Raw genomic sequence first — 24417 nt, 5'->3', positions numbered from 1 at the left:
CTCGAGAGCTGTTCAGCCGTAGAAGCAAGCCAATGAATGGAGTGCAGTGAAACCTCGCACTAAGATGTGTTTGGGTGGTGCCAGTGGCGTCACTGGGGGGGGGGGGGGGGGGGGGGGGGGGGGGTGGAGTGGAGTGGAGTGGAGTGGAGTGGAGCGGAGTGGAGTGGAGTGGAGTGGAGCGGAGTGGAGTGGAGTGGACCGCATCGGGTGCATGGCCCGGGGGGTGCAGCTGGGCAGTGAGGGGAGGAGGCGGGGGGGGGGGGGGGGGGGGGGGGGTCGCGGCGGGCCACCGCTCTTGGTCTCTGGCCCTAGTGATGCCACTGGGTGGTGCATTTATCATGCTCAAATTTTGTGTGCGGGCCTCTCGAAAAAAATGTGAGAAAAGAAAGACGTGTTATTCCTATGTACTGGAAGAAGATCGGAACCAAACCGTCTAGTCGGTGCCACTGCTCTCGGATGGCACCATGCAAAAACGTAAAAGTCGAAATCTTCTTTGAGACAAGCAGTTTAGAGCAAATCGAGTGTACGTGGCATCATCCTTGAGCTACGACGTCCACCAGACGATTTGTTTACATTCTTTCTCCCAGTGTATAGGAATGGCACATTTTTCTTGTCTCGCATTTTTTCCCGGAAGCCTACTTTTATGAAATTTGAATACCATAAAATGCCGCGGAAGTGCCCACTTTGTTCAAGCACCCACTATCAACATTTCCTGCTAAACTTGGGAATTCCTCAAATTATATGTTAACAGCCTGATTTGACCGGACAAGCATTCAATACCGGGGCTGGGCGCTCTTTCGGTATTTTACGGTATAATAATTGTCTCACCTAAAGACACATTTGTACAAAGTTTCATTGTACCCCGTTTGTTATCCTATTTATACCTCTTTTTTACGGCGGAATAGTGCTCGATAACATCCTATGGTGTGGGCTAAACGGAGCAAACCTAAGAAGTGGGCAAAATCGCTTTGGCAAGCTACTTTAATGTACAGTCGTGATCTGTACGGCAGGGAACGCCCGATCATTGACCGGTCTTTACCGACAGCGTTGTGAAGTGGCGGCCACGCTTTGCAAACCAAGCGTGGCAAGGCGCGAAGGCCACCACAGTCGCCGCTTTACGATGCTGCCATTACGTAGTGGTCGACGATTAGGCGTTCGCCTACGTACGAATTGTGACTTTGTTATACTCGCGGATTAATTTCTGCGGCCATGCAGTCAAAGTTATGGGCCCAGATGTGCTTGCACACCTTAAGCACCCACCAAAGCTGCACACGTGCTCTCTCTGCTTTTTCCGAAATGCCACAAAAAGTCCATGAGAGTACCGAGCCCTCGTAAACGTCCTGATTGAATATGCTCGGGAAGTGTCGTTTTTTCATCGTAATTATCGCACCCGCTCCGCGCCAAGCAACAAAATGGTGGCACCCTCGATAGAGTCGGGGAATGTAACGTCGCTCATTTAATGGCTCCACTCGTACTTATGGCCGAGATCCCTCACTGGGCCAGCGGGCCATCCTGCGGGATGTGTCCAGAACTCTAAAATTTGGGGCGCTCGAGCCGACTCTCGGCTTCCGCCCCCCCCCCCCCCCCCCCCCTTTGACCTATTGCCAATAGGGTTGTCCGTGTGCTGCAGGACCCCAAGGAAGCGCTGCAGGCGTACGACGAGCTGCTGGTCTACGTGCTGGAGTCGCAGCACCTGGAGCAGACGGAGAAGGAGCTGCTCGCCAAGGGGGCAAGTGCTCCCTCCCTCTCGCATGGGTCGGCACCGTGTGGCTGCCGAATCGGCGCTCGCCTTCGGGTTGCGCGTTATGCGAACGGCAACGACATTGACCGACTCCCACCTCGTGACCGAGGGGGAGTTTACTTCGATGACGTCGCCTTTTCACCTTTGGACGGCTTGGCGTCGCCTTGGAGAAATCTATATTTTTCGCTCGTGACTCCGACCTTCTTCGGCAACTCATTCAATCGAGATACTGCGTCATTATGGGGAGAAATGTTATTCAAAAGGTTTATGAAAAGAAAACATAATACCTGTCGGATCCTACTTATCTTATTTTTATTAAACCACAAAGACGTTGATTCTTAAATATTACAGTACAATATTGCAATCATGTTTAAAAATCGTGTTTTCTGGACTGTCTAAAACAATCGTGTGACACCCTATGGCAGCATGAGCAACAAAACATTGTGGTAGCTATGTAAAATGTTGAACAGATGTTAAACTTTATTTAATCTTCAAATAATAAATTTGGAGCGATAAAAACATTGAGTTATTTATTGGCATTCTTGTATTAGTCTATACCAGAAGTGGCCAAGCTGTACGAGCCGCCTGCGGCTCTTCGCGTGTTAAAGTGCGGCTTGTGGCTCGCAGCCCCCCCTATCCCCCTTTCCACTTCCACGCCTCCCTCCCGGTCACACGAGCACTTCCCCAAATAGAGAAATGGAACTCGTTTGAAATTGAAAGACAGGTTGCGGTTCGTTAGTCTTGTGCTACTGCTACGTTACGTACAGTTGGACTGCTTTTCACTCGAAAGTAGTTTGAGTTTTGTTTGTAGCCCTGAACAAAAGTTCGCCCCCCCCCCCCCCCCCTTCCCCCCACAGCTCTTGGAAGTTTCATGGTTCTGTTTGCGGCTTTTAGGCCAGGTCAGCCTGGTCATCCCTGGTCTATACGATGCTACTACATCACGTATTATAGTCTATACAACGCTACTACATCACGTGGTTGCAATATAATTTGAGTTTCAAACACGTGAAGGTCTTTTGTCATTTGGTAACCATTGTAACAATCGTAACCATGCTGCTCATCCCGCCGCTGCTCGCATTAGCTGTGGAACCTGATTCTGGGTTAGGATTATAAGAAAACATAAAGTGGAAGTAATAAAAAATTATGATTCCATCAAGATTCAAACTCAGAACTTCGCGAAATCAGTAGCAAGGGGGATGCTCGTGCGTGACCTATAGACCAGGGGTTCTCAAACTGGGTTCCGGGGAACACAGGGGTTCCACGAGCTGGTCTCATGGGTTCCGTGAACACCCAAATTGCAACCCCCTCCCCTCACCCTCCCCCCCCCCCCCCCCCCCCCCACGCCGCAGGCTGCGCAGCAGGATTATGCGAAGCGCCTCCATCTTACTTTGCACTGACATTGCGATTGATATGGTGGGGATATATGGCAAGCAACACAAGCAAAATTGCCTACAATAGTGCATCTGTTGCTTCTCGGTCAGCAAATATGGAGTGGGGGGGGAGGGTTCCGCGGCAGTCTTTGAGGCTTCCTGGGGTTCCGTGAGACCAAAAAGTTTGAGAACCCCTGCTATGGACTATCAGCACATCCGTCTTGGGCCGCTTATTTACGCAGGTGTAGTCCTAGGGAGTTGTAGTAGTCCTCTCACGACCAGCTTTATGGTCGTGAGTTTTTGGTTAGTTTTCTTTTATCGCAGTCTTCCTCAGAATTAACTTGACATGCCACTCCTCAAGTATGCAAAGGTGATTCATTTCGCTTAGATTTACAGCCTTGTCCTTTTTTGCAAGCAGATCAGCAATTTTCTCATCAAAGCGAGAGCATATTTGCGGCTCGTCAATTGACAACTTTTTTGAGATGTGGCTCGACTGATTGAAGTTGCAAACAATCTCCACAAACTCTCCGTGTTACATGCCATACAGTAGCATAAACAACATAAAAGGTCGGCGTACGGCTCGAAACCTAGAAGCCGACTGCAGCGTAATAGGTAACACTACAGCACAGTGAGGTTGGCAGTGGTGGAACTGACAAATGGTGATTTGGACCAGCTCTTGTAGCAGGGAACAACGGGTTTTGGAGCAGATATTCCCACTTTTGGAGCAGGCAATTTCGAGCTTTCATGTCAAAATATTTTATACAATCTTTTTATAGTTAGCGTGTCGAAAAAACTGCAGTTGTTTGAGTGGAGGCTATTTAAGGTATCATATCTACAGGGGACCTGGTCATTACACATATTTATTTCTTTATTAAACATACCCCGGTAATTTTCCAGATGTCTTAATTAACCTATTAAGAGTACCGATAATGTCTTCAGTTTGTGTTTAGTGTAAAAAAAAAAGAAAGCCGTTTACAATTCCCTGTAACGTCGAATTAGAGCACAGCTCTTGAGGAGGAGGATGGAAGCGTACTGAGGGATAGGTGATCCCTTGAGGTCACGTGACCTCAAAGGGGGGGGTCATGTGACCTCGGGGGGGTCGCGTGACCTCAGGGGGGTCGCGTGACCTCAGGGGGGGTCGCGTGACCTCAGGGGGGTCGCGTGACCTCAGGGGGTCACATGACCTCAGGGGGGTCACGTGACCTCAGGAGGGTCACGTGACCTCCGGGTTGTCACGTGACCTCCGGGTTGTCACGTGACCTCCGGGTTGTCACGTGACCTCCGGGTTGTCACGTGGCCTCGGGGGGGTCACGTGGCCTCGGGGGGGTCACGTGACCTCAGGGGTGTCACGTGGCCTCAGGGGGGTCACGTTGCCTCAGGGGGTCACGTGACCTCCGGGGTGTCACGTGGCCTCAGGGGGGTCATGTGACCTCAGGGGTGTCACATGGCCTCGGGGGTCACGTGACCTCCGGGGTATCACGTGGCCTCCGGGGTGTCACGTGACCTCGGGGGGTCACGTGACCTTGAGGGGGTCACGTGACCTTGGGGGAGTCACGTGACCTCGCGGTTACGCCGACAGCGAAGCTGCTCAAGCCGGAAACGGGCCCCTAAGAGCTGCGCTCTAAAAGATATTTTAGGCTACTTTGTAGGGTTTGTATCACGGTGAGGTAATTATTGTGAGTTCGACATCAAACAGACATTTGTCTTGAGTTGAATGTGTCTCAAGCTGCCCTCGCTGTTATTTAACCTGCTACTTTTCTTAGAGCAGCTAAGCAGAGCACCTAGCTACTTGAACTGATCACAACGAGTAGTGCTACCTATTCATGTGATCGATGTAAGCACTGTTCGCTCAAAAACCGATAACTCTTCGTTAGACATGTGAAAATAATGGAATTATGGTTCGAAGCAAATTCAGAGTGAACACCGTAAAATCCCGAGAGATAGCCCACCTAAAATCGAAAGAAAATTGGGTGAAAATAAAGAGTTGGTTAACTGTCGGTGTGCAATCAAGAAAAGTTGAAAAAATGCTACTTTTAGATCATGTGTCTCTGTCAAACTTGTTATTGCGGCGAGGGGCTTTGAAGCAAAGATGACTGTACTTCCCAATCAGCAATGTTCGCTAATATCCTGCCATAGGTAACTAGACGCCTGTATGCCGAGGTCGTCGTTGATCTGAACACAGCGATTATTAGGAGTGGGCTATATTTTGATGTTTAAAAGAAAACAGCAAATCAAGCCAAAAGAAGGGGTGGGTTGCCTTTCGGGGGTGGGGCATCTCTCGGGATTTTACGGTAGTGGTTTTGGCCAAATATTTTAAAATTAAGTATTAAATAGTTGCTGCGCCTTTCTCCATGCCTTTCACTACTGTTACACCATGCTTATATAAAAATTCAGTTGAATTCGGAAAGGTTATTCCCAAGCTTCTAATTGCCCTCTTATGAGCTCTGGTAAATTTAATCTAGCTAGTTATATACTGTGGCCTCAGACAGTCCAATGCCTACATTAGGATGGCAAGTAAATGACAGATCTGACATGAAATTAAATCTTGAGTGGGAGGCTCTCTCGCCGCCTGCGAAAAGCGACAACGCCGTGGGAAGGCCCTCAAATACGAACCGCCGGTGGGCACCTCATCACACCAGTCGGGCGATGCACTGCTCGCGTCGAGATCCACGGTGAGACGTGCCCTGTGAAGTTCGTCGTTCTGCAAGACTGTTCCAGGGACGTTATCCTCGGAATGGACTTCCTCTGCGAGTATGGCGCCGTCATCGACCTCGGAGCAAACCGGTTGACGCTACGATAACCATTAGGCCACGCGCGCGGTGCTTACTTGGCCAGCTGTGCGCGTGGCAATATCACGAACCACATTATTTTAGAGCGCAGCTCTTAGGGGCCCGTTCCCGGCTTGAGCGGCGTCGGCGTAACCAAGGTCACCCCAAGGTCACGTGGCCCCAAGGTCACATGACCCGCAGAGGTCACGTGACCCCTCCCTCAGGGTCACGGGACCCCCAAGGTCACGTGACACCCAAAGTCACGTGACCCCCCCCCCCCCCCCCAAGGTCGCGTGACCCCCCCCCCCCCCCCAAGGTCGCGTGACCCCCCCCGAAGTCACGTGACACCCCCCCCCCCCCCCCGAGGTCACACGACTACCCCCAGGGTCACGTGACCCCCCTCCCCGATGACGTCATCGTCACTGATGACGTCACCGGCATCTGCATCGTCATCGTCATCATCACTGATGACGTCACCGGCATCCACATCGTCATCGTCATCATCACGGATGACGTCATCAGTGACGTCACTGATGACGTCACTGACATCCGCATCGTCATCATCGCTGATGACGTCATCGAAGTCCGCATCGTCATCGTCACTGATGATGTCTTCAGTGACGTCACTGATGACATCATCGGCATCGTCACGTGACCCCCAAGGTCATGTGACCCCCAAGGTCACTTCACCCCCCCCCCCAGTACCCTTCCCTCCTCCTCCTCAAGAGCTGCGCTCTAATTCGGTGTTACAGGGAGTTGTAAACGGCTTTCACTTTCTGTTTATTTTTTTATTACACCAGGCACGCGCGTGCGTTATACCGCTTTGAAATACAGTGCCTCAATGTTGTTGGCCGCTGCGCCTTGCAAGGCGCAGCGGCCAATAACATTGAGGCACTCTACTTTGAAGCTGTGTTTTTCGCCTAAGTGCGCGGCAGCACTGCGGCGAAGCGAGTCGCAAGATTGCGGTGTCAGCTCCGCGGGTATTGCTTCTCCGCAGCGCATCGGTGCCTGAGGAGAAGCGCACTCAAGAGGGCTAACCCGCCATGATCAACACTTAGAAAAGTATAAATATTGCAGTTAATTTTGAATTGAATATCAAATAGCGTATAACTTGAAACTATTATTTGATAATTCGAATATTCACGCAGCCCTACTCTTCGCACACAGTACTGTCTCATTCGGAAAAACAGCAACTCTACTTTCTTAATTTTCAGTGGCATCGCCAAGAAGGCCACATGCCAGACATTTTCAGTTTCCTTTATGAGAACAGCTCCCTTTTGGCGCATACATGGCGCAAATTGTGCACAGATACAACCTTTGGAGCTGCATGTAGCAGGGTTTTCTATATGGCGCAGTTTGGCGCAAATAGCACAGCAGTTCCACCACTGGGTCGGCCATCTTGCAATTATCCGAGCATAATATTGGACGTTAGATGTCGTCCATTGACTCGTGTGCATGACGTCATTATGGCCCTTCTTTTGGAGCCCCTCAAGTCCGGTCTACGTCGCTTTCTTGCGCAGGCAACAAAATTTCCTGTTGGTTACTTACCATGACATATTCATAGAAATAAGAAGGAAGCTCCCCGGGAAACCAACATATTTTCTAAATGAATCTAAGTGATCGAACAAACAAATAAATGTGCATTATGTTATAGGGTACAAGGATTTCAAATAGACACATAGTAGGTCAGAATTACGAAAAAAAATGTTTCACAATCTTTTTAAGGGGGGACATACGCCTAAATGTCAAGATTTTTTGAAAGAAATTAATGTTTCAATTTTGAATGTTTTTTTTTGTTTTTTTGTTAGAAACTAATTATACACCCTTGCACTAAATTTGATAACCATGTGCCAAATAGTTACATAGATATAAAATATTCTCCACACTATGTGAGGCAGTAATGAAGTAAAGGATTTCAACGTTTGAATGCCTTGTTCTCAGTTCCACTTTTTGCTGCAAATTTTATACGAAGGAATCTTTTGTTCGAAGGTAAAAGTATTCTAATACCACGATCAACATGTTTCTGAACTGAAATTTACTGGGGAATCGGGCTATCTACTTTATTAAGTTTTAAGTTGAAGTCCTCACTTAGAAAAAACTGTTTTAAAAAATTGACTTAGGAAAGATATGCATCTCATATTTTGAAGTAATAACTTTTTGAAATATTTATATTTGAGTTATAAAAACTAAATAGCCCAAAGTTCTACATCCCCCACTTTATATTGTAGCAGTCAAAATGGTGTAGCTTCATTTGCATATCATAGATTTGTGTCACATATTTTTATGCAGGTATATAAAGTTGTCCTGAAGAGCTGAAACTCTGCACAGTACACCTACATCTGGCGTTAAATCTCTCCTGCAAATTTTATTCCGATCACTTGAGTAGTTCAGAAATTGAAACTCTAGCCAGTGTCCCCCTTAAAGTAGTATCATTATGCGGCTAAACACGTTTCCTTTGCGAACCAAACCCGAGCTCCGTTTTACTCGTGCCGGAGTTTGAAACGGGGAGACGTCACGTGATGTGCGCCACCCGACGCAGGTGGTGTGCTGCACGGTGTACGACGTGTGCATCGACTATATGCTGCTGGACGCCTTCGAGGACCTGGGCAACCCACCCGCCACGGTGGTGGCTGTCACCCAGAACCGCTGGCTCACCACGGGCTTCAAGGAGACGGTACGTCCCAAAAAGGAGGTTGATAAGATAGTCAGCCCAACTGAGCTGGCTCGGTGAACAAAACTGAAGGAAGGTCTGGCTAGTGGCGTTGCTCATACAGGGTGTTTCAGTTAACTTGTTCCAAGACTTCAAAAATGCTGGAGCACGCTACGCATGTTAAACCAATGCAGTATTGTTCACAGTTCCATCGAGTAGGTGAAGATATTTTTTACAACGAGCTAAACTGGCTAATTAACGCGGGCTGATTAGCCAATTACGTTCCCATTTCATCCCAGGGAATTGAAGTTTCCGCTCATCCCATTCCTTTCAACTCCTAGAAATGGAAACATGGGAACCATTCCGACTTGTTGAACGACCAAACCATTCTATTCGTCTAATTGCCAAACTCGAAAAATGGCTCTTGACAGCTACATTGTGTTGCTGGCAAAAGCGGCATAATGCTAACGTTACCAAAGGCAGAGACTTCAGCAAAAATATGCAAGACCCCAAAGCAGCGATTTTATCAAGCCGAGCAGTGGTAGGGCATAAAGTGCTCTGTGCCATTGCTGGCATAGATAGTGCGATGAAGCATAAAAAGCTCGCAACGGATGGCAAAAATTAAAAACTTCCATTTTCTTTGCAGACGGACCCTAGGCCTTTCACTTTTAGGTGGCTCCTGGCTAATTTGTTTGCTTGATGAGATCTCAAAAATGTCTAGTTTATGCGGGGTGAATGTAAGATGCCACAGGTGGAAACTGACGACATGCTGCACTCTATAGAGCAGAAGCTCCAAGTGCATGTTCTGTGGCGACTTCTTCGAGGCACTTCGCAGATGGTGGTCAGAAACAAAATCATACCATAGCTTTAGAAGAAACATTACCTTGAAATTCCCTAAGGGCACGCTTCCCCGAGTGACCGCCCATCCCGTTTTTCTAATTAAATATTTATGACATAAATATTCCAAAACATCGCCCACCCCATATTTCCATTGACATCACGCGATGTCAGACGGGAATCACATCAACCACACAATCTGCGGTACCGGTACGTGTGGCAAGAGTTTGTAGCGGGAATTCACACATTTCTTCTGCGATCTGCACATGCAATATCGGTTCCCATGACATATGAGTTGTCCCCGCATGTTTATTGCTCTGTCAAAATGCAAATCTACTGTATCCACGATTTACGTATCGGTCCTCGTGAGGTGCGAGTTTGTGGCAGATTCTTGCGGTTCTTTCCACCGTGTAAAGCCAATTTGCTGTGTCCGCAGTCCAAAATATCTTTTACTGTGACACAAGTTCGTAGCGAATTCTCGCGTGTTTGTTGCATCTTGAAACACAAATTTGTCACGTCTGCAAGCAGCGGTATCAGTTCCCATTTCACGTGGTTTGTAACGGATGGCCTAGTGTTCTATCACTTTTTTTAATAAAGTCTCTTCATTTTGGGTGGGCGTCCTTACGAGATTTTAGGGTACTTTACCAACGAGCCATTGAGCAAGCCATCGAAGCCAATCCGATGTGTCATGTGACCTTTGGAAAGGATGCAGCGACATACGGAGGGGTTTGGCAAGTGATCATTCACAGCGCTGGATTTGCTGGGGTCGGTCGTAGCATTGCGATTCGCCGCAAGTTGAAACGGAGTCTAGGTGCTTCGTAACGAGAGGCTCGTCGATCCCATGTGTTGCAGAGATACGAGCTAGTTATGGCACTTTTGACCCTGTGGGCACCTTTGGAGAGAGAAATCCCGCATAATAGAAAGGAGGTCGATATGGCTTTGTCTCTGGCCTACGACCGGTGCTGTAATCGCGCATGGTTACAGTAACCGCTTTGTCGCATTTCACGGTATCGGGAACGACACCTTTTTTATGTACAACAATTGAGTTTTGGTTGCTTTACTGGGGATGTCACTTTCATCGCACGAGCCAGTGAGAGAATTATACTGTCAGTCACCTCCAGTGCAATGAGGCTGTATCCCCACTTTCATTGGAATGAGCACGAGCCGTTGAGAGAATCATGCTGTCAGTCACCTCCAGTGCAATGAGGCTGTTTGAAGAGCCAGTAGTGTTACGCCAGCAGGCCTTAGGTCCCAGCTAAAGATAGACACAGCTCACATAAAGACCGGGCCCATTCCATTCCCATTTAATTCCTCCCAACACTGCCACCGTTTCATTCCCATTCCATTCCGGGGTTGTGGGAGTGCGGAATGATTCTGAAATCCTTTTAACTACGGAGTGGCAACACCGCAACACTCATTACCTAACTTTTATAGCGAAGCTGTTATGTGCTAGGATCTGAAAAAAAAGTGCATCCATGGATGTTAACAAAAAAACTCCCGTTTAAACGGTGCTCCTTCATTCCGATTGGTCGTGGCAAGTATAAATAAAAAGGGGGGGCAACCCGCATGAGTCAGCCTTTTTTGGCATTATTACATAGTGAGGTCCTGATCCCTTGTTATCATGTATGGTCACCGACTTATCTCAGCTAAGAGTGTGCTGTGAGGAGGCTGAGGGCAGAATGCGCCCATCTATCCTTCTATTCTATCGCTTCCGCGATGCTGATAAAAAGACTTGGGCTCAATCGGAAAAAACTGTCCTCGAGGTGTGCCTCAAAATATTGGGTTTTGAACTTGCCCATAAGTGACCATAAGGCAATCATCACTTTAGTCACTAATAATTAAATAAAGACAATTAAACAACGAAGTTGTGTACGTGTCTTCATTGCAATCATATGTAAATCGTATAGTTGTCGTAAAGATAACAGCTTCGCTGGTCCTCCATCTTCACGTGAAGTACCGTATTTACTCGCAGAATGAACGCACTTTTTTTTTTTCCGTAAAATCGATGCAAAGTTAGGGGGGGCGTTCATTACGCGGAGTAAAATTTTTGCGTCCGTATTTACTCGCATAATGAACGGACCTTTTATCCTGAAAAATCGAAGCAACTTCTTATCTCTTTGCGCGCGGCGCCCGACCCCGTAATCAAACTAAGCTGTGCAAACAAAAAAAAAAAAAAAAAAGAAACTCCTTTTTCTTTTCTTTCTCAGTTCCTTGAGTTTTCTTTTTTTTTTTTGCCGCCTTTCGCAAGCTGTTTTGTTTGCTTAGGCGTTGCTTAAACGAGGGTTCTCCGCTTATCTTTCTTATCCCCTTGTGCGCGGCGCGCGACGCACGACCTCCCGCTACCAAACTGCGCTGTGCAAAAGCAAAAGAAAAAAGCTCCTGTTTTTCTTTTCTTTTTTTCTCAGTTCCGTGGGTTTTTTTGTTGTTTTTTTTTGCCGCCTTTCGCAAGCTGTTTCGTTTGCTTAGAGGGCTTCTCCGCTCCTCTTTCTTACCTCCTTGCACGCAGCGCGCGACCCCCGTAACCAAACTGCGCTGTGCAAAAAAAAAAAAAGGAAAAAAAGCTTTTTTTTGTTTTTGTTTGCTTAGTTCCGCGATTTTTTTTTTTTTTTTGCCGCCTTTCGCAAGCTGTGTCGTTCGCTTAGAGCGCTTCTCTTTCTTATTTCCTTGCGCGCGGCGGCGCGCGAACGCTAGGGTGCCTTCATGTGCGCACATGAAGGCTCCCTAGCTAACCCAAAGTCCAGACTGCTGTGCAAAAATAAAAAAGCTCCTCCACGTTTTTTTTCTTGCTTCCGTTGGATCTTTGCGAATTTTTTAACGCCTTTTGCAAGGCGTTTTGTTCGCCCACGCTGCCCATGTATTCGCGACCTCGCTGCACCAGGATAAAAAAGTGCGTTCATTTCGCGCGCGTGGGGGGAGGGGGTCAAAATTTTGACATCCGAGTTGGGGGTGCGTTTATTACGCGAGTGAAAAAAAAAGTCGAGATTTTGAGAGCCGACTTGGGGGGTGCGTTGATTACGCGAGTGCGTTCATTGTGCGAGTAAATACGGTAAATGGTCTATACAATTTTTTGAGATATTTGTGTGCAAAGCTTTTGATTCAGACGTTGCAAAGCGTGTTGGGAAACATCCCATCGTGCCTTTTCCATAAAGTTGGCCCCTGTGTGGCTAACGTTTTCAAGCTTCAAAGAAACCGTGATAATGCCGCGTGAGATGTAAAAAGTTCCTACACGACTACCTGCTAGCGAACTGCGACGTTAATGCCCCTAGTCATGTGGAATTTTTAAAAATCTTGCACGCTTTCTTTAAAAGTTTGGCATGTAAAAGATTTTTTAATGGAAACAACACGATGGGAGGATTCTCAACACATTCTACAAACAACTTTTGTGTTGGAGGTTTTGGTCATAAATTAATATTTTAAAAGTTAGCTAATCAATCTGCATTAACTAGTCAGTTTGGCATTTTGCAAAAACATATCTTGACTTTCTCAATAGGACTGTGAACAACACTTTGCTGCTTTGACACGTGTAGTGTGCAACAGCTTTTCTTAAGTCTTGGCACAAGTTAGCTGAAACACTTTGAATAGACAGGGAAGGAGAGGGGCAGCACTGGCGGCATGACACAGCAATGGTTACACTGTGCAGCACACGTGATACAGCACGGTACAGGGGCCTCAAAGAAAGCCAAGAGAAAAGCATGCTCTTGGGACTCAGGCATGGCAGTAACGACATCAAGGGGCAGTGTCTGTCAAACATAGATGCTGCCTAATTCATTGCAGAGAGGAAAAAGATGGGTTATCTTGATGGTATGGTTAGTTTTCCTGAAACTGGGGTAAAAGAAAAACAGAACATCAAAGATATTGTAGAAAGGGACAGACATTGTCTCAAACTCGGCTGCTGCATTTGTTTAGTCCTGGGTTTCTCAAACTTCTGAGTCTCGAGGAATGCTTATATCTCAGTTTATTGCACCGAGGAAAGCCTTCGCAATCTCGGCACTGATGCAGTGATGTCGTGGAGAAGCCCACAGACCTTGTAAAGTACTATAGATCACGTAGTTAGGGTGACCAGGCATCCCATTTTGGCCGGGACAGTCTTGTTTCAGAGGTTAATTTTTCCTGTCATTTTGTCTGAATATATGCCAATTTCCCATTTTCGTGGGAACTTGCTCTCAAAATCAGTATCACGCAAGTGTAAGAAAACAGAAAATAATCACTTGTGACAGTGTATTAGAATAAACAGTATAAACATGTTATCTCAAATAGGGTAGGATTTTTAGCTTTTCTGTGACTCCGCTTGCCATTAAATTTTGTGTGCACAGACATATGTATAGGGCACTTTTCTATACTACTCTATTTGGCATGCTTAGATTTTTTAGAATGGGTAAGGACGCTGTTTGCATGCTCAACGAAAATTCTCTGAAAAGTGTGCATTTTCACGGCGAACTGAATAGTAGCAGAACATTTTTCTTTGCTTGACTCCCCCTCTACCCTCCCTATTCTCTGTTCCTCCCCCTATCCTTCCTCTTGGTGTCCCAGTTTCCACTTTGAGGGGTGTGGTCACCCTACAGGTAGTAAAAAATATATGGCTCATAGCTATGCGTCAATGGGTGGTTAAGATCTGCTAAACTGGTTCTTATATTAGAAAAAATGCTTGTTCAGGACCAGGGACGGTTGAGGAAATTTGGCAGCTTGGGGAACTTAAAAGGGTACTCTGCGGAACCCCTGCATTCATAGGAACCCAGCTCAAAAACATTCGATTTAGTGCACACTATTATACATTCTTTTAATGTGGCCAACAACAAGTCAGAGGAACATCTTACTCTTCATACACTCGTACAAACCACTTGTGCATTTTACCTTACATTTGACCTGGAAAAACTAACCAGATTCAGTAGATTGGACAAACCCCTAATGGCTTGTGGTAGGGAACGCTCCAATGTAGGTTTTGGTTGGACTTCTCTTGTCTTCTACTTGAAATAAGCCATTTATGCAAAGTGGCCAGCGAATCACAAGGCACCGATATTGATTTCACTGGAAAAAGTGATCGGAGCCGAGATGTTGATCATATGTTCATGTGCCCTCCTTGCAAATAGCATTTTCAAGCTAAAAAAAACTATCGGTGCTTTATCATTCGTTGTTCTTTCCTTAAATGAAATGGCCCCTGTGTGGGGAAGTGGACTCGTGGACTTTGCTCATCAAAAGCTTGCCCTATCTGAGGGGACTTGATGCTACTTACAGCAATCAGTTGCTCGTCGTTACTACAGTTGGGCCCTGGTGGTTTCTCTTGCAGGCTCTGGCTGCAGCCATATGGTCAGTCCTCAAGGCCAAGAAAAGCCTATTGCCGGTAAGCAGTTAGTTGCAGACTTTGAGCACAGTAGCAGCAGTAGAGTCCATGTTCTAAATTTAGGGCAAAAGGCACGCCATCTTCCCGTGCATCTCTGCCACCTCGGAATGGCGGCTCTTAAGCGCAGACATCGGCGGTACCAATGGGCCCAGACTGCTAGCGAGGCTTTGACCCTTTGAGGGACGCTGGCACATATGGTGTACATGTGTGGCGGTGACCACAAATTTAAAGTTAACACCTCAATGCAAAAGCATGTGCATCCCGGGAGGTGCTCCTATCTTTTATGTCTTCTTTGGGGAACTATACTAGTTGCGTGCACACTGTGTTTTGCTTTGCTGAGGCTATTCACAGTTTTGAAAGTAGACACCCTGTGCAAGTGATACGCACAATTGGATCACTTCGTGTGTCGGCTGTTCTGGCTGTAGTGGCAATCGGAGCGCCGGCTCTTCGGTTCGGACTTCTGATGCTTCTTGGGGTTTAATTTGGAGGATGAGAGTTTATCATCCAGCTTGGAATAAGCTCTGCAAAATACCTCAGGTAGAAAGTTTGATGCTGCTAGGATGTCATAGAAGCGGATGCGCCAATATGAAACCAAATGAAAGAAAGGTGACAAATTTTTGCCCTTAATATTTCTATTTCATGCTTCTCAGTCTGGACAGCTTGCCAGCACTGTACGGGCTCCCGTTAGATAACTAAAACAAAACATGTATGTTGATATGTTCTTTGGAACAAAACCCAGCCACCATGGTTTTGTTCCAAAACCACTAAATTGACTCGTTTTATAAAAATATGAGTCAGCTACAGCATTTTAAGGCATTAAAAGAAAAAAAAAAAAGTTGATTCATTAAAATTAAAAAGTTGATAAGTAAATTTAAGTTCATTATTTAGCCGATTTGTGTGTCTTTTGCAATCTCTAACGTTTGCCGTGGCTGGCAGTTGTTCCCGGAGAAAGTTTCTTTTTTTTTTTTTTCCTTAACCACCAAATTTTTAGGCATTTTTGAAAGCCGTTGTTGAAACACCCGGCGTAGCAAACCAGGATTGAGGAGCATCATTAGGTGAAAACACCAAATGTAATTAGGAATGGCACAGTTTCTGTGACATCTTTTACTTTTGGTAAATATGTAGGTATCTGGTTCATCATTTGAGAATGACTTAACTTTCATTCAACATTATTCTGTTTGATTTGAATCAATCCCCAAAATCTCTATTTGTACTCGCCTACATTCGAGCCATGTTCGGATGGTTTAGCAGCCTCACCTGTCTGCTTAGAAGGCGCACATGCCTCTGAAAGGGCGAACATTTTTAGGTGGCCCAATAGGACACTTACATCTCAAAATAAACTATCCCTGAAGAAAGGAAAATGTATTGTGAGGACGACACATGCAGATCCAGGAACGGATTTATTGAGCGATCGCTCTCCTTGAAAATTCAAGAAATGTGGTCACTTGAGGGGGAATAAGAAATGGATATAAAATAAATGAGGGCAGTAGTGATCATCATCATGATGAGGATGAAGCGGGTGTTCTACATGAGTGCCCTCACAATATATGTATTTTTGTATAATCAAAAATGTTCAACTAAATGAACCATAGTTTATTGGATGAAACGAAGTCTACAAAGCCGCCGAAAGACAGAATCTTTGGCGGAGCTGGAATTTAAGCTCATTTGACCGAGTTTGAAGCACACTTGTATATGGGGTAATTGCCTGAAAATAGTAGCATGTTTTGCAATACCTCCTAAATTAAAATGAGTTTTGCAACAAAAATATTGCACAAATATTTTTCGGGGGGGAAGGGGGGAGGGGAGTTTACCTTGTCTTACTTAAACACTAAAAAATTTTTTTTTTTTTTTTTTTGAGGGTTGAGTGTTTTTTAGGAGGGGTGGTAGGCCCAGTTGGACGGGTGTGAATGGTACATTGCCCGGGGCGTGCGCAGTACTCGGACGGCTTCTTCTCCCGCTACTACACCCTGATGGAGCACGTGACCCCTGTGCTGGCATGGGGGTTTCTGGGGACCGACGAGGACCTCAAGGAGCTCTGCCACTTCTTCAAGGTACACTGCCACCAGCCTCTGTAGTTGCCACTAAACGAGCTGACCGGTCCAAACCAAACCGAATTGCTAGTTGTGGGACCTGGAAACCTCAAAGTCTTTGCTACTTTTGCTACCGTCGCGGGAGGAAAGCAGCGCGTGTTTCGGTTTGGACAGTTTGCAGAGCTAGCCGATCGGCTGAGGTAGCCGTGCGAGGTTTTTCTCTTTTCTGCCACACGATGCAAAAGGAGGGCGAAGCTTTCGAACACTCGTGGTGTGACCTCGAATGCGTCGACGACGAAACGGGGTGAAGAGGGGAAAAGCGACCCGACCGTTGCGGGTCCCCGAACGACGAAATAAATTTGGCTTGGAACACAGCCGGCGGAAGCTGCAAGACGTCGCTTGTGATGTTGCCTGGTTCGCAAGAATCTTTTGGCTCCTAAGACCCGCCACCTGCAATCCAGTTTGGTTCAAATCACGGTTTAGAATATTGGCACTCTATTCTTTGACTGTTATGTGGACACCGCTATTTTGTTGTCATGTGCAGAGCGGTTGCAATGGCAATTAGCGATCGCTACGATTAAAAAATGCGGCTATTAGAGCTTCAGATACGGTGTCCGTAAGCTCGGGCGATAACGCTTTGCCCCATTGCAGAGCGTTTTAACGCTTCTGGAGGATACATTTATTGTTTCCCAGTTTTAGGTAAATATTCAGACATCTGGCAATAATAATTAAAAAAAATAACATGGCTAAAGAATTATTAAAATCCCTGCGGGACACCAACCAAAAGCTAGCATTTCTTGCATCACCCTTAAAGTCCGGGTTCCTCGTGCATACAACTTGAGGAGACTGCAGAATTTGAGCTCCGTGTCGCGAAAGTTATGCGTACATATGTGAGGAAAGTGGATGTCTCTTCCGGAGGTGCTCTGTGACACCCCAAGTGCACCCTTTTCCTCCCTGGGAAGGGAGCAGAGGGGTCGCATGTATCCTGCTACGGCTGCGGAGATTCAAACCAGCCATGCACATCGTGGTGGTGTTGGACGGGCTTAGAGGCTAGCTTAAAAAGATAATACAGGTTATGTTCCACGGCTGTAGCTGTTGCGGGCTCTTCCCACCACTGGAAGTGACCTCCGTCGTTCGTGTTGTTTTTGTAGCAGTTACTGTCGTCGTTGATGTTGTAGTTGACGTTGTAGGACGTACGTCGTCGTTCTTGCCAAATCCCCGAAAAAGACTGCCTGCCGTCCACGGGAATCGAACCTGGATCCTCCACGTGAGAGGTGGAAGCGTTAACACAGAGCCACGCTGCAGCGTTAACAACCCACTCTATACTCGGGGTGTTTGTAGTACCTGATGCCCACTGCACGCGCTCTCCGTAAATAGGCAACGGCGCTACGCTTTAGAACGTCGCACAACAGAACTCGAGAGACCTCGTTCGAGCGCGCGGTAAACGCACCGGCCAGAGACGTGCTCCAGGCACAGTACCGCAGTCATGGTCCCAGATTGTTTCAGTCACGAATGGCGTCGGGCGTTCCACCACAGGCGGAGGTGGAGTCCCTGGTGCGAGACATGTTCGACCTGGGCCGCACCCGCTACACGACGGTGGGGGACATGGCCGAGGACATCTTCCGCAACACCCAGGTGCGCTACGACAGGGTCTGCCAGGCCCTGACGGCCGCCGCCCCACCCTGACGCCGCCGGGGGATTCTGCGCAAATTGTCGCCAGACCCACCCAAGCAGTGCTCCGAGTTCATCGGGGACGGCCATGATCTCACGTCTGTGGGTGGCATTTCCGGCATTCGTTCCGGACTTTCCCGTGGATGCTGCGCCAGAGAGGGAGGACAATAGTGTTTGGTCAGGCCGTCCGCCCAGAGAGGAAATGGAACTGCGGATGCTTGCTCCGGGATCAAAGGTTTGAACCCGGAAAAGAAGGCGAAACCTGCCCGACATCTGTGGACTAAAACTGTTGACCTCTACTGCACTGGCCGGACCTCCGACCTAGGGTTAAATATTTATGCGTGGCTTTTCTCCACCACGCCTTTTAACATTTGCAAGCCGTCATTTTGACCGAGCCTACAGTGAAGACCAACATATTCGCCTCCAGATACGGTGTCTATGAGTCATTCTAAAGGGAGTGAAACGGTAAAATATGGTAAATTCTACTTAACGGACAAGAGAACTTTGTTGCTCGAGTTTACTTTGTTCTACAAGATTAGTGGAAAAAAAAGCAGAAATGCAAAATGGAAACGGATCCACTGCACGGCGATGAATCTGCGCACCATGCGCACCGTTTTTGGAAATGGAATGGTGTTCCACTCAGCTGCATACCTCGCAACATCGGCCGACTAGAAACTTTGATGCCTCACAAATTAGATCTTTGTAGACGCCACATACTTGTACATCGCTTACTTGAAACTGGAAAGTGATCACAATGGTCGTCCACAAATATTGCTTATTGCCTGTCAAATATTACGGTAAGTTGAAGTCGTCCTTTCCTGGAGAACCCTGTGGTTCTCAATTGGCGCTTTGTAGGTCGTGATTTTAACTTCTAGTCATGCATAACTGCCGGGGTAAAGTGAATGTGTACAAATACTGCTTGCCTAGGTGGAGATTCAGATGAATTCCAGTAAAAGGGGATTATCTGCCCCCAGGATTTCAAAATTTCGCCCCATACCCCGGTTTTCCTGGTACCCACACCTCCTCTGTTCTGGCCTTTGCACTGTATGTTTCTCCCTACACTGCACATTCCATGCGACAATGAGGTAAATTCTATATGTCACTTGACCTCGCAGTGTGAATTCATGGCATCATGTGATGTCAATTTCCTTCTAGATCAAGCGAGGAAATTGTTTTGTCGCATAATCTGACAGGATGTCGTGGTGTTATGTGTTTCCGTGGTTGATGTCAATTTCCCACTAAATTTAGCCACAAAATTGTAACGGTGCATCATTTCCTCGTTCTTTTCTTTGTGGCACCTGTATTCTCTCCCAAGAAGTTACAGTAGACTCATATTTCAAACTCCAGGAAGCTATGAATTTTGTCTGAATTATCAGAAGTTTGAATTATCAGAAATTTATCTAATATGATGCAAGATAAAATTATGATTTGTTACGCAGATGGCTGGGCACAAAGAAAGCAGATGTTTGATGATTTCCTCTGCACAGGCCTACCGTAATATATTGGGCAAGCACCCACTCAAAATTTACAGATAATGGCGAAAAAATGGGGTTGGGCGCTTGTCTGATCATCAATTTTACATATCAATGTACTGTGCATTTTTTCTCAGATCTTACAAATTTGGGTAAGGGCGCTTAGTGTGGTATAGGCGGATGCTCGGTATTCAACGGTACTAATCACAAGCAGGTATGCCACATATGAAACATTGGTGAAATATCTGAGAAAAGTTTATTTATCCCTCAAAAATGTTGTCTATCGTGGACTGTTTGACAGCGCATGACACCTAAAAACAAAAGTAAGTTGGTTCATCCAGCAAAAAAGTTGGCTATGTGCTTAGCAACTGAGGGAGAGGAGAAGACGAGAGCGCAGAGACGTCAAAACGCTGAGCTCTGGTTGGAATGATTAGTAGTTAAATCTAGAGCTACCTGCCTTTGTCTCCACTCCACTCACTGAACGCGTTCAAATGCGAAATCGTCTGGCATTTCGTGTTCTGACATGTTCGACGAGTGCAGTGGAGACGAAGGCAGCCAGCTTCAGGTCTACCCACTAATCACACCGACCAGAGCTCGGCGTTCCGATGTCCCCGCGCGCTCTCGTATTCTCCTCTCTCAGTTGCTCGGCGTATTGTGGACACTAGACTTCTTCCAAAACTTGAAGCGCCCTATCGCAGCGAAATGCCACGCAGTGCACTCTGGGAACTAGTTGGCCAGTCAGTTTCGGTTTCGATTGAGGAGCTTCAATTCATGCTATCAGGCCGTGACCAGATGGGCTGCTTGCGTTTTCAATTGTCCGACTTCTCGCGAATGTACAATACTCCAAGCATTTTCGACTCTCGAGCAATATAGAAGGAAGACCGGGGCACTTTTCTTGGCTTCGACATGCTGGATATTGTGCCCGAGTATGCAAACATATTAAGACGTTACTTAGTCCTCTCCTCCCACGATTGTATCTTTGGGCTCACTTTCAATAATGCTGTCTAGTACCAGTGAACCACAATTGAAATTTGGTCACTTTGAGCCCTACACGTATTTTGTTTGCCAAGCGTCCGCTTTGTGTTACGACATTGAGCGAAAAACAAGCCGCATCCTCACAGGATACTCGCAGTTGACCCCAACGTTGGTGCATGAACTTTTAAGGAAACACAATAAATTCGCACACACTACTGCACAAAAGTTACTATGAAGTCCTTCTTGTGTCATCATATATCTCCCACTAAAATTTTATGCCGATTTGAGATTAAGTTTTTGCAAACGCCGAGATCGGCTAGCTATGACAGAGTCCCTAAAAAGCGTCCCCTACCCCTCGCAAAGCCCTTTAAGATGAGCCTTTACCGACGCCCAAGATCTATGTCTGAATGGTGGTTCTGAAATTATCTTGGCATAGTCAGGAAGAAAGCAAACATATAACAAATCTTATGGCCATTAGCAACCGCTAAATGCGCTTAGAATTCTTTAGTTCATTTGGCGTACCGCATAGGGGCTTACGGCGTATACGTGCTATCCCCCGAACTGTGCGACATTCTTCACGCAAGGGCTCGACTGTTCCTTTCTTCAAAGCGGTTTGTATGTGTGAATGTGCCTATATGATTGTAGGATAACTTCATGCGACATTGAATTAGTCGAATCCGAGCGTGTAGGGACTTCACGTCGTGCAGTGCTGCGGGTCAGTACAGCCATAAAGGGATAAGAAGTGTTCGATTTTAGCTTTTCAACGGCGTCTCCCAGTTTTACCTCGCATACTCGGGCGTAATAAAAAAAACAACTAATTGATAAAAGATGATTCCGTCAGTGAATCAGTTGCGAGCTCGGTGTACGAGAACTTATTAGTAGTTGCAGCGTGTTGGCTCGTACACAAGCAAGACCCTCAAGCTTCGCGGCGTCGAGATTCCCAGCACTGGCTCGTCCACGTACCTCGAAACGCTAACAGGAAGGCTCGAGTGCAAAAATAAACAAGCAACGATCAAGACAAGCTTTACGTATGGTTCGGGCTTGTGCTGAAGTTTCAAGGTCTGGCCATTTAGGTTAGTTCAGAGACCCAAAACGATGCGCTTGGGACCAGGAAACATGATATAACGGCCGTTAATAATCCACGCTCATTGTATGATCTCTTCTCGATGTGTCGATCGAAACCAAAACCATGCTGCTGTCCTCCCTGGCTAACTACTTCCCAGAGTGCAACGTGCGCAGTGTTGCTCACAGGGATTTACGGAAGTAGTCTATTGGCCCCACTGGCCGCGCTTCTTACCGAGCACCGGTGCAGTGCAGAGAAGCAACGCCCACATAGCTCGCCTGTGGCGCTGTGGTGCTGGTGCTCGCGAGAACACAAAAACAAAAAAAAATTGGGTTGTGGATATGTTTATACAGCCTGAACTTAGTCTCCCTCAACGGGCAACTTGTCTCTCAGCTGTAGACGAGCACTTCAGCCAGTGCACTACAACTACAAGCCTGGGGTCCTTAATGTGCACCACGCAATAGTGATACACGACCGCTCGCCGGTACAATGGTTCGGGAGAACAAAAAGTTTTAATTATGCAAAAACGCTGTTCAAACTTAGCGGCTTATAAATACATTAAAGACATAGTGTGAGAACCAAATTTTGAAATTTGTTTGAAATTGCCAAAAGCATACAATATCTGAGTTTGATATTTTGCAAGCCTACTGTAGTTTAGAGGATCGGTAGTTCTGACACCCTTGAGCAGGCATCAAGATGAGTTGTCGCTTAGCACTTCTGGAATTGTTACCTTCGTTTCGAAACTGGAGCCTATATGGCCTCACTCCTGCAATCGCTATCATTTTTTGGGTCAACCGTGGTGCCCTGTGTACTATATAAATTCCTTTTCTGTTTTTTGTCACGTCGGTTAGTTGTTGCTTTTAGAAACATAAAAGCCTTCGTTCCTCAAGTTTTGTGCACAAGGCTAGGTTGCCACATACCGACACCACTATAGCCATCTTCGGAAATTTTGCTGCCCTAGGCAGTTGTCTGCTTTGCCTATTGGTCAGTCTATGGTGCCTTTGTGCATGCTTTGCTTGGGGTGATGACATTCTTCGTAGTACCCGATGCCAACACCACACGCTCTCGAGAAAAATACGAAAAAAAAAAAGCCGGTCAAAAAAACGACGTTGTAGCACCAACGGTGCCAAGAGCTCGTGCCGGAAGACTCGCTTGTTCGCGCTCAAGAACAAAAAAGGAACAGAAGCATCCGGAACAAAATGGTCAGATGCCGTCACCCTAAGCAAAGAACGCACGAAGGCACCCCAAGTCAGCCCACCCCGATTTCAACCAGTGTTAAAACACAGGTAAAATCGTGATCACACTTTCCATTAAATACCGAGCGGACACCTGCCCCGAATATAATCGCAAAAAAGGAAATAGGGAATGGGCACTCCTTAGGTTCGAGAGAAGGAAGGAAGCATACGCGTAGGTGCGGCACTATAGGGGAAGGTGGAACCTTTCGTTTTTAAAGCAGTCACGCCGCTCGCGTTAAGCCTAGTTTACACTGGTGCTCTTGCATCGACCTTCACCACTTTGCACCGGTGTGCTTGGAGAAGCAGACGACGCAGAGGAGCATCTCGGTCGCCTGCAGAGAAGTCCGCTCGTTCAAGTTCAAAATCGTGGTTGAACCGCGGACACCGCTGCAATTTTGCCAGTTGGCCAACTCACACTTATTCTTACACACTGTCACATAGTAGTTCTACGGCTGCCATTAGGATAATGCTCCTCTAAGTTAAGACACCGTTTGCTCGTACAGTACGAGATCGGCGTACTTCGCCTACATTCCAATTGGTTCAAGAGTAAGGGGTGGGTGCTTATTGTGACGTGGATGCATGTTCGGTATTTTACGATAACCGAGGCGCTCAGCTTAGTTTTTTCTCTGCAGGGTGCTAAAGTGGCGGCAGCCAGTGACACCGCCGATTTGGGAGGGTTCATATGTGCTCGGGGGGCATGCTGTAAACTGGTATTGTTGGGCCAGTTGACACAGCTTCGCGTATAGTAAAAGCAAGTGAAAAAAAGAGAACAAGAAAAGAAACGTACAAAACAGTGCGTATTTGTTCGTATTCGGAGAAACATAGAAAGCACCGAGTGCAAGACCGTTTCTTTGGCAACAGAATGCACTCGTGAACACACTCGATGCTGAATTTATCGTCAAATCACGTAGTGTAAGTAAAAGAATTTAGAGCCCTTCCACTTTACGTGAAGATGGAGGACCAGTGAAGCTGTTATCTTTACGACGTCTAGGTCGACAATTAGAGCACAACGTCCAGGACAACCTCAAGGAAGACTTCTAGGACGACCTCAAGAACGACCTCAAGGACGACTTCTAGGACGACCTCAGGGACGTCTAGGACAACCTCAAGGAAAACTTCTAGGATAACCTTGAGGACAACCTCAAGGATGACTTCTAGAAAGACCTCTCGGATGACGTCTAGAATGACCTCTCGGATGACGTCTAGGACAACCTCAAGGACAACTTGTAGGACGACGCCTAGAGAAATTCAGCCTGAGAAATTCAGC

General features: G+C 46.8%; 1 protein-coding gene across 2 annotated transcripts in view; it reads left to right on the top strand.

Moving 5' to 3' along the window:
• LOC120841507 (mitoguardin) overlaps positions 1-20151 on the top strand; it is a 52008-nt gene extending 31857 nt beyond the window's left edge. For both annotated transcript variants that reach the window (XM_040212410.3, XM_040212409.3), the window contains 5 exons: positions 1631-1729; positions 8419-8553; positions 14651-14704; positions 16639-16755; positions 18271-20151. In XM_040212410.3, the coding sequence (XP_040068344.1) occupies positions 1631-1729; positions 8419-8553; positions 14651-14704; positions 16639-16755; positions 18271-18420 (555 nt within the window). In that variant the 3' untranslated portion in view covers positions 18421-20151. The remainder of the gene's footprint in view (positions 1-1630; positions 1730-8418; positions 8554-14650; positions 14705-16638; positions 16756-18270) is intronic.
• The last annotated feature ends 4266 nt before the right edge of the window (positions 20152-24417 follow it).

Source organism: Ixodes scapularis, unplaced genomic scaffold (genome assembly GCF_016920785.2).
Source record: "Ixodes scapularis isolate PalLabHiFi unplaced genomic scaffold, ASM1692078v2 PGA_scaffold3__209_contigs__length_174095766, whole genome shotgun sequence".
NCBI classification, from domain to species: Eukaryota; Metazoa; Arthropoda; class Arachnida; order Ixodida; family Ixodidae; genus Ixodes; species Ixodes scapularis.
The sequence above is the reverse complement of the archived record's forward strand: the minus strand, read 5'-3'. Positions and strand labels throughout refer to the sequence as shown.